This window comes from Corapipo altera, unplaced genomic scaffold (assembly GCF_003945725.1).
Source record: "Corapipo altera isolate COAL_440 unplaced genomic scaffold, ASM394572v1 70, whole genome shotgun sequence".
Taxonomy (NCBI): Eukaryota; Metazoa; Chordata; class Aves; order Passeriformes; family Pipridae; genus Corapipo; species Corapipo altera.
In genome coordinates, this window is record NW_020884911.1 from 5,309,890 (window position 1) to 5,321,070 (window position 11,181).

An 11,181-nucleotide genomic window follows, 5' to 3' on the forward strand; every position below is an offset into this window, starting at 1 on the left:
GGCTAAGAGCAGACTCTTTGGAAGAGCAGGGAAAGGGAAGCCGCGCTATCCACCCCGTGTCACAGTCACAGATGCTCCGAGCTGCCAATGAGCTCTCCAGCACTCCAGTAATAATAATCATAAGCATAAACCGACTGAAGTGACTCCATGGGCTGGAAAAGTGCCAGCTATTACATCTAAGCCACCTTTATCTTCAAGCCTAACTTGAGAACAAGGGCCATTAAAACATCTTCTCCTCCTCCAGCTCCACTCCGAGATATTATTATCCCAGCTGTATCTTTCAAAATTGCCATGTCCAAACTTACACAATGATTCAAAACCAAAACAAAACACCACCCTTCCAAAAAAAAAAAAAAAATTGAAAAGTAAAAAGTGTAATAATAACTACAGATAAGGCAATAAATGTAACATCTTTTTGGAGAGGACAACAGCAACAGAACAGAAACTCTCTGTGAAGGGTTTTGATGCTTTGCCATAGCAGCTGTGCATCATAAGGTTTATTTCTTCTTAATTGTGTCTGTATCTGTGCTCAGTCACAGCCTTCTCTGGAAGAGAAACCAAAATGCAGATCCGAGAGTGAGCTGCTACAAGGTGCAAGGGCAAGGCAGACCTCAGATTCCTTAAGAGAAGAGGAAACAAAAAAGAAGGGGAAAAAAAAAAAAAAAAGAGAGAGAGAGTTGGAGCAGAGCTGCTTTCTCACGACTGGACACAGCATGCAGCCTCTGAATGAAACCCTAGTTTGTGATGGACACCGGCTTGCAATATAGCCTAAATATGTTTCATATTCAAAGCAGACTGGGATTCCTGATAACTGTGGGAAAATGCTTCCAAAAGTAAGCAAAGTTGAGCAAGCCAAGACATGCACCCAAACTTCTATGCAGAGGCTCCATTGGCCCAAACCATTTTTGGTTAACATTTCACGAAAAGTGATTTGTTACTATTCTAGACCAGAAGTCTGACAACTTGAAAGAAACTCTGAAAAGACAACACATCATCCAACACTGTTTAAAAGAGATTTAAGAAGTCCTTACACAAGCCAGTGGTAAAAGAAAAAAAACAAACAAAACACAAAACCAAAGCAAACAAACAAAACCAGAATAGAACTCCCCAGCCATATTACAGATGCAGATTGCACTATCTTGGGTGCTTCCTCAGTGGTTTAATTACCAACATTAAGCAGTACAAGCACAACATGTTACTGCAAGCTTGAAAAAAAATATTATGATATAGAGAATGAATTATGGCAACCAGCACTACTTCCAATAAAGTTAAGGATGTTTTCCTTTCGGCCTTGCATAATTGTTTTGGAAGATATTTTGTCTAAACTCATAGCAACAGTTCCCTGCTGGTTCTCAGGACTGTTTACCAACACACCTAGCCCTTAAGGAAAGGAAAGGCTGAATCCTCGCTCCGAGTGCTACTGTTGCTAGATACTTGTGTGACCACTTTCCAACACCACACAGGAGTTCGTTTAAAAAGAGGAGATGCTTATCTGCATGAAAACAAAATGCGGGGGGAATAGAACTACCCTGGCAATTCCCTTGTTTCCATTTGCCCCCTCTCACCTCGTCTGAGTATTTTAAATGAAGAATCTCTGTCCTGAGAAGGGATGATACAAAGAATGGCATTTGATCTCTTGGTTCAGTCCCTCTCAGCATGGGGGGGGGGGGTGGGGAAATCAAAAACCTGCAAGACTTTGTGTTCAAGATGGGACACTTTTAAACAAAAGACACACAGACACCCAGAGCCTCCCTCAATAATCCAACTATCACATACCTCTAGTTAATTCCCTCACCCCCCAAAAAAATGCAGTTCTGTGCAAAGCTGCACTGTTGAGATTTTTTAAAAGTGCATATCATCCCCACTCTATAGATCAACGATTCAGATATCTCAGGAATGACTGCTTACACCATGGAGGTTTAAGTTTTCCCATGCCCATAGATGACCTCTGCCCATCTTTGAATAAATATATATCTCCAGACATGAGAATTCCACATCATGCACCTTATTCCATCAAAGCAATGTCCTTGGCAACAAGGCAGCAGTGAACTTTCCAGAGTCACACCCAATTAGCCACTGTAAACCTGAGCTTGACCAGAAGGCAGGGATTGTGGCTGGAAAGGCAGCTTGAAAGGAACAGTCAGTTTGTACACTTTGCAGAACATCCACAGTCTGATCAGCCCAGAGGACTGAAAGGCAGCAAAACTCCTGTGAGTTAAGCTAGGAGAGGATGGAAACGGTCAAGTTCATACTCCAAAAAACAAATCGAGCACCAATGTGTAAGAGTTATTTTCCTCAATGACAAGACACCACAATTTAGTCTTGATCCACTGATAACACACCCCAAAAATCTGTGAAGACCCTGAAATCCATCAGAAACTGTCCCTTTTAAGGGTCTGAAAGGGCAATGCAACCTCTTTGCTGGTTATTTAAATGAAATGCTGGCAGCTCCTGGTAAGCAGAAGGTGTTAAAAGCTCTCTGCTTGATTACCTTCTTCCCTCCCCTCATCCAGACATCCACCCAAAAGAGGTGCTTTTGTTCTTCTAAAGGCTCTCTGCAAGTCAGAGGGCCAGGGATAGATTAAAACATCCAGCACTTAGTGAAAGGACTGCCTCCTTTTCCAAAGAGGTTGCAACTAGTCCAACTTCTTTCCCTCCTCTCCTTGTGGTTAGAGCATGCAAGAGCTTTGCTGAGCATGTGAAACCATGACTAGACAAATGCAGTGGGAAGTTTGCATCCAGAGTGCTGCGCCTGCTCCTCCTCTGCCAAACAAGGAGAGCAGGTTAAGCCCAGTAACGTTCTCCTCACGCTCTGCCAGCCTGTGAAGAGCAGTTTGAGAAGGTGCTCACACCCTGTGTCTGCATCCCAGGGACGGCCAGGGCACTGTCACAGCAGGACACAGCTCACTGCCAAGAGGGCTGGCAACCTCCTCCCTGCAGCTGGAAGGGGGTGGGAGAGGGAAGAGGAAAACTGAGGCACGTTCCAAAGTGCCCAGGGGCATCTCTGAGCAGGGTTAAAGCCAGTCACAAACTCACTTCCTCTAAACCCCAGCAGGACTTTCACTTGGTACCTCTGTCACACTGTGAGAAGTCAGGATGACGCTCTACAGACGCATCACAGCGTCACACCACCAAGTCTGACAACTGAATGTTCCTTCAAGGGAGTTAAAGGCAACTGGTTCCTCATCCAGGTGACATGTGAACCATCCAGATGACATGGGGAAAAAAAGCCCCCAAACACCCAAGGCTTTGGGTTCCAGATGGGACTCTTTTAAACAAAAGACACACAGACACCCAGAGTTTCAGAAGAGTAGCAACAAAACATATTTTGGAAAAGGAAGAAAACCACCTAATCCTCTTAACCTTTTGTCGAGTGGAATATCATCAGGAAGCTCCTCTTTGGGACAACCTACGTAAGGACGAGGCAACATCCTACAAAGCTGTTACTCTCCTGACTCTGCCTACATAAACCCAGCCTAAGCCATGGCAATGTCATGGCCAAGAGCTCAGCTGAACCCCGAGCAGGCAGCCCAGCCAAGAGCCTCATCAGAATATGCCCACACAAAAACACAGCTCCTTTAGCCTTCCTTCAGTGCTGTCAGTGCCAGTAAACACTGCACAGCCACGTAAAGGAGAAGACATGAAAACAAATTTAACTATAGCAGTGGCTTCCAGGAGAGATTTTCCCCCCCATCCTGCCTTGGCTTGTGCCAAGGCAGTAAATGAAGTCAAGACCTTCACTGCAATACAACTGCCACCCTCCTGCCAAATGATGAAGGACACAAAAGTGCCGCTATCCAAACTATGCATACGCTTAAGCATCCAGTAAACCAGGCTGATCTCTGATCTGGCAAGCCTGCTGGAATAATGAGTATCCTGTGAATACATAATGTGCTGAAGTTGCCATTGTGTGAAGTAAGTCCATGGTTTGTCTGGGAGCCGAGCAATGCTGAGTCTACTGCTGCTTCCTGTTGCTTGTCCTGTATTAGCATTATTTTTGGATAGGCCCCATTATGTTCTGTAATCCTCACTGCAGTCAGTATGGCCACTCTATTGTTCTTGGTTAATATTAGCAGTCAATGCCTCTGTCTGGGTGGCCGGACTACAATGTATTCCAATCATAAAACTAGCATGGCATTAATGGAACAATGTACTGGGGCAGAGGGGGGGGAGACTTGGGGTCCTCCCTCCTCCCCTCCTTTAAAAAAAAAAAAAAGAAAAGAAAAAGTATAGCAGCTTTTTTTTCCCTTTCTTTTTAAATTAATGATTTTAAGTGATCTCAGCTACCAGGGTGCTTCATACTAGAGCAGCATTTTAATCAGCACCTTATCTAGTTACAGAGTTATTTTCTCACGGAGCCCCACTTGTCAAAGAGCAACAGATAGGCCAAAATGTCAATGGTTGCTTTCAAGCTTCCCCAACAAGCAGATTACCTGCTCTTATCAGTCCCCCTACCTGTTTAAAGCATCCCACTGATAATTAAATGCACCAGTTACAAAAGGGTGGCAAGGTTAATAGAGAGAATACCTAGTAGCCAGCCAAGCAAAACAGTCAGGTTCACATGGAGCAAGCCTGAACAAGAAGCCTTTCTACTTATTTACCTAAGTGCCTAAGAACTGGGTCGAGCTGGTGAAGGACTCTGGATGTTTGACTATTTACAAACCACTTTAACCACTTCTATCCACTTTTTGCAGTTTCTTCTGAACACTACAAGAATAATGGGTGTAATTTATGCTGCAGAGCAGTGACCGCAGAACCATGAGCTCCACAGACTAACAAGACACGAACACAACAGCTTCTAGTTTTGACACCTTTCCCTGTGTTAAGGCACATGGGTTACCAGTTAAATTATTAGAACTGAGTCCATTAAACTTCTACTCATCAACAGAAATTCAAAGGCAAGTTTAGTTTCAGTTTCAAAACCAATCCTGTCATTTGTATTATCTACAGGGACACTTTATCTACAGAGAAATGCTTTTCAGAACTGTAGCTTAAGGCTCTTGTTTTGCAGGGCATCAGAACTCCATTAAGAACTGAAGTTGGGATAAACAGCTCAGATCCAACTTCCCCAGCTTCAGAACCAGCTGACTTCTATTCCAGCCTCCAGCCCACAGTGAAGCAGTGTGTTCCCTGGACTGAACTAGAACTTCAGGCATAAAGCATCAATTTTATTGCAATTCATTTTCAGACACACTGACTTCCAGCTGCATAAACAAGCTGACAGTGCTGGATGTATGTAGTCTGAGAAAGTTTAGGAATAAGCCTCAGTGCCAGGCCCAATCCAGCTGCCACCAAAGTTAAACTGGAGCAGGCCTTTATTCTAACAAGAACAAAAATTCTGGGAGCAGGCAGGATGAGGATTTATTTTTAGACATATTATGGTAATATAGTCAAATGGATTTACCAGGGAGATGAAGTTCTGAACTGGCTGGAACATAAATAACTCCTAAGAACATGTAAGAAGCCCAAAAACTCCGAATGGATTCATCACTTCTCTGCAGTCCTGGGAAAAAACAGCCTTGTGATGCTAATTATGCTTCAGATGTCACTTAATACTCCCAGCTCTGTGCTGGATAGTAATCCTAGGCAAAACACTGCACTTTGAGTGCTGAAGATTTAATCTTAAATTATTAATTCAGCAATAAATGACAGAGTGTGGATTTGATTAATATGCATTTTGTTATTATAAAAATTTCTTCTGATCTGCCCATGCTCCAAGATGACTTATCGTGAATTCTTCAAGAAAAGCTCCAACAATATCTACCACTTGCTTCTACAAGTTTTCAAAAAGTTAACTGGAGGAAGAGAAAAACAAAATCAAACTCCAAATTTTATTCTTATGACTGTGACATACTGGGTTGAAGAGGGAAAAAAAAGGGCAGCTGAATGAAGTGATATTTTTCTCTCAGATTCAAATCTGTTACTTTAACATCAGCTGCAGATTAGTATTTTGGAAGCCTCTTCTATCAGGACAGGGGGAAAAAGTTCACAAAGCTTAAAGAATACTAAAGCTCTTTCATCATGTCTTTCTAGCCAGAAAAAACAATGCCTACCCAGAAAACATATTTTACATCTTCAGGAACCAGCAGCACTAAGGTTTGTCATTAAAAAGGGGAAAGGCTGAGTATTGTATTTTTCAGCATAAGGTTGAAACAAGACATTCAAAACTCTTTTTAATTGTATTTTATGCTAAACTCCTTCAGGTGCTGGAGGGCTTTTTTCCACCTCAGTTGTTTCCTGGTGTGTTGGTACAATCGGCCCCGATATTAAATAATTACAAGGATCATAATTTCAGGATAAACAAGCTGTTTGAAATTGGAGCCATGCATACCAAAGGAATTGCCAAGTTTGACCTTCTTACTCACAGTCTCGCCAAACCCCCAAAAGATCTTTCTTTACATAAAAGCAAAGTTTGGTGCTAAGTTTTGCTTAGTTAATTGATGCTCAGCTCCCTTAAGGTACAGCACACATCACGCTTTGGGTTCTTTAAGAAAGCCAGGAGATTTGATTGATGTCAGAGAAGAACATGTGTCTGCCATGCAACAAAACTTGTTGGGACAGACTTTGACAAGTGGAACATGGAAATTCTTTTGTTCCATGCTTTTTTTTATGGCTTCATAAAGCCAAGCTTGCCTGTCAAGAAAGTCAGTGAAGTCTCAAAATGAATGCACAGAGGAAGCCTAAGTCCATTTTATTTTTTTTTTAATCATCTTCACTATTGTTTCAATTTACTGGAAGAATTACCAGCTACTGCAGGGGCAGCTTTCTGATCCACTCCAGTTCCTTTATGCTGCTCTGCTGCCCTGTTTCCTAGCAACTTCCTCAAACCTCCCATCACTTAAATTAATTCATGGCCCACCATCTCCACACCCATTACTCACAGGGGCACATATCAAAACTGACAAGAGCAAACCACATAAGTTATTAATAAGACTCTGACACTTCAAATCTACATTACAACTACAAGCCCACTCTAACAATACAGTTAAAGCAGCCCATTCTCTCTCCTTCCTCTCCTGCATGATGAATAAAGGCCTCTAATGCAATACACCTATTTTTCACAAACAGCATAAGGGGGCAGCTTGACATGGGAAGAGGGTTTTGTAAGTATTTTTTTTTTTTAAAGTAGTCAAGGCAACAAGACTTCTTAATGTTACTGACTCAAGCTGGAACATCCAAGAAAAGGCTCCCTCAGAGAGCAGAACACAAACAATACGTATTCAGAGATGGGCATGAATTTTCAAGAGCAATATGATTAACATTTTGGTCTTGGTCTTATTACCTTTACTACAATTTTCAGCTGAATGTATTCAAAGCCATCTCTCATGATTAGCCACATGGGTAGATGCAATGCTAACCTCAAGCTTTTACTGAAGTCCACAGTATTCACCCACCTAAAGAAATTTTCTTTTTTACATTCTGAAATTTCAGCATCAGATTAGAGTTGACTGATTAAGTTTCCTACTTTATCCTTATGGCTTTGAAAACGCCTCAAGTGATTTGTGTACACAATTTTAGGACAAATAAGAGCTTTGCCACATTAGATATTCTTTTGTTCAAATGCCATTTGGAAGTCACAATGGCCAGCATAAAAGCTGTGTCCTATGGAAGCTAAAGCTGGGAAGGCAGGCTTGATAATTGCAAACAGACTCTCGTCAGAGTCTCAAAAAGTGCATTTCTGCATGGGAATAAGCAAGAGTTTGGTTCATAAGCCTGGAATTTTTGGAATAGGGTGTCTGAAGTTGTTGAGTTTTACACGTTTCGAAGGCTGCACGGGCGTTTTGCTGCTGCTGCTGCTCCAGGATTCCAGTGCTGAATTAGACTCAGCAGGACAATAGAAGCATTTCTTTTACTAAGATGCAGACAAGCTTAGGAAACTTCTCCCAGGGTCACCACCCCCCCAAACCCACCCTCTACACACAGATTTCCCTTCCCAGCCCTGTGAAGAGAGGGGTTTTTGGAAGCAACACATTCGGTTTTCACACCATTTTTATACACATATCTTCAGATTCAGGCCACTCAAATTACTGGGAGCAGAGAAGGGGGTTAGTTAAAAAAAAAAATCCTTGATGTACCTGACTTTTCAGAAAAAAAGTCAAAAATCTGCAACACAAGCACTACAGCCTTGGCAGAGCTTCAAATACCTCAGATTTTTACAAAGCCCTTTATCCCTTTGATGGCATATTTGATAACAGTTTTATCTCATTTCAGTTCAGAAAAAAAAAAAAGAAAGAGAAAGAAAGGAAGGACTTGTACTTCCAACAGAGAATACTTTTGTTAACTCTGCTATTGTACTTTGTAATACTATCTCCTTAAAAACGGAGACTTAATTTCTCCCTTGTGCCTCTTCAGCCCTCGATATTCCAGAAGTCACAACTGACAGAGGAGGCAGGTAGGAGGCAGCACAGGACACTTCAAGAACACATGGCTGCCTGCAGCACTTGGCGGCAGGACTACAAAGTGGGTGTCTACACCACAACTGGAGCAGGAATGCTTTTGGGGCGGGCTTTCCCACCCCCCACCCCCCCAAAAAAAAAAGTCTAGGCTCTCCCAGCAACCAGCCCTTATCCTAGGAAGAGCCAAGCTTTGGAGGGATTGGAGAGTCCACCTCGGCAGCAGGGATAGTGGCAGAGGATAGGAAACAAGATTCACCCCTCCCCTGGTGCAGGGAAGGGTCCTCCTCCCCTCGCAAAAATGACCTTAGGCATCTAGGTTAGGATGACTGGATTTACAAAACTGCTGAGCATCAACATATCCCAAGGCAGTCGGTGGGAAACTGTCTGCTCAGCGCCTTTGGAGAAGGGGTGTGTGGGGGGAAACAGTTTGGTTTCCTAGGTGATCTCTAAATATCAAAAGTTTTAGGAGTAGAAATTTGGGAGCTTTCAGCGTTTGCACTGCAGAGACACCTCAAAAGCCAGACTGCTGCTGTGCACAGGACCCCCCCTTGATCAGTCACCCTCAGTTTTTGCTCGCCTGCTGGGCACAAAAACAGGGCACCTCCTGCCATCCCAGGCCATGGCACTCTTCCACGGCCACAAATCCCATGTCCCCAGAGCCTGCATGTGTGTCTCTGTCCCAGTTGATGGCCATTTTGGAAAGACAGTCCTCGCTTTCTGGGCAGGGAGGTGAGGGCTCCTCTGCAGAGCTGACCATCAGAGATTCAGCCCTCCTGAGCACCCGAAAGAAACAGGCAGCATTGATGTCTAAGTGAGCGTTCCTTCCACAGCCAAAACCAAAGCAGGATCGCTGGAGAAGGACTGGGTCACCCATCTCTCTGCTCTACAGGGCTGACCAGCGTTTACTAGAGTGGACAACACTGGAAAAGTGCCCAGCAAAGAGTCCCACCTCCTTGAGCCACTGAGTTTTGCACACAACTAGAAGGAAGCAGAATCCATGGACCACAGAGGCAGGTAGCCAGGAAAGGTGTGCTGTGGACCAAAAGCTAAGGCCAGGTTTTTCTCAGTCTTTACCTCCTAGAGTCTGCAAGTCCCTCAAAGCACAGCCAGCTTCCCAGGGAAGCTGGCAACTACTTCACCAAGGGCAGCTACAGCAGCTCCCATCCACACCGAGCAGCGCAGGGAGATTTCCCCTTGGGAGAAGCAGGAAGCCTTCCCAAAGACGCTCCAGGGAAGGAGGCCAGCTATGACACACACTTTTCACACGGGATCCCTCTACAGCCCCTAACCCACTGCTCTTATGGCTTAAGCCCAAGACTTTACTGGTTACGAAAAAAAAAAAAAGGAGAGAAAAAATGAACTTCTGACCTTCTAAGTCTCAAGAGACTTATTCATGCTGTAAAGTGCAGAGATACTGGGTTTGCTTCCCTGACCCATTTAGATCCCCCTCGCTGCACATCTGACTTTCAAATTTAACAGGCTGTGCATTGTGAGCCCCGGGGAACAAAAACAAAAACACCACTACATTTAACTCATTTCTGTGCTACGGATTCCCGACGCTCTTGCCAAGACGCCTTCTCCCTCCCCAATCCCGGTCCCTCTTCCCCTGGCACAAGGAGTTAGAGCTCGGCACACTAAGGACATCTCAAAGACCACCGTCCAACAGAGGCAGAGCCAGAGCAGGCCACACAACTCACCGGCCAGGCGAAGCTGAAAGGGATAACGATCCGGTTCTTTTCATTATTCCGGTTGTACTTTAAATTGAAGGTATTCCCTCCGATGACGGGAGTGGATTTGGATCCGAAGCTGCAAGGACCGCCAGCAGTGACCCGCGATTGATACTCCTTCAGGCAAACTTTAAAGTAGGTGTCACACTCATCTCTGGTGCATTTTTTATCTCCTGGGTTTCGGGTGCCATCGCAGCAATTTCCATTTTGCAGTTCACCATTCACATTTTGCATGGATAAGATCTCCAACTCGAACTGTCCCGACGCTAAAGTCACCTGTTAATCCCAAGAAACAACCGGAGGGAAAAAAAAAGCAAAAAAAAAAAAAAAAAACCAAACAAAAAAAAAAGAGAGAAACAAGAAACAGACAGTTACCTCATTTTTTCTCCAGACTCAATCTACAACAATTCTACAGATAGGAGAAAGTAATTTTAAGCGTGCTTTCAAGAACCACACACATAACATTAAAAATAAAACAAAGCCAACCACTCCAAGCTTTTCCCTATCAGAAGGGCTCATAAATCATCCCAACTAAATAACGCCATTAACGCTAAAAAAGAACCTCAAGTGCCAACTCCGAAAAAAAAAACAAAACAAACCAGCGTGAGGAAGGCTTCCAAATCGTTAGGAAATAAAATTAAACCAAGCCAAGGGTGCATACGCGAGGGCAAACCCAACAAAACGATGTAGTTAATGCACACCCTGGAAAGGCAACCGAGCAAACCCTCTGCTCCTTCGGGGTGCAGCTGAGCCGGAGCTGCCCAGCTGAGACTCAGACCCTGCTCATTAGTCACCCCAGCAGTGCTGCAATTAGGCTCATTAAAAATAATAAAAATAAATTAAAAAAGGATTTAAAAAAGTGGGGTGAAATAAGTAATTTCGGGGTAAAAAAAAAAAAAAAAAAAAGCAGTAATGGCATTTCTTATTCCCGCGGAATTAAGCCTCGCTGCAAGGCGCGCTCCTGCAGAGAAGTTACGGGGCAGCAGCTCCGCTCCGGCCGGAGTCACTCCGCAGGGAGCGCCCCGTCCGGGCTTCCCAAAACCCGTCTCCCGCAAGCG

General features: G+C 43.9%; 1 protein-coding gene across 1 annotated transcript in view; it reads right to left on the bottom strand.

Moving 5' to 3' along the window:
- JAG1 (jagged canonical Notch ligand 1) overlaps positions 1–10,531 on the bottom strand; it is a 34,166-nt gene extending 23,635 nt beyond the window's left edge. The window contains exon 1 of the mRNA XM_027653840.1: positions 10,094–10,531. Within this exon, the coding sequence (XP_027509641.1) occupies positions 10,094–10,357 (264 nt within the window). The 5' untranslated portion in view covers positions 10,358–10,531. The remainder of the gene's footprint in view (positions 1–10,093) is intronic.
- Between the last annotated feature and the right edge of the window lie 650 nt (positions 10,532–11,181).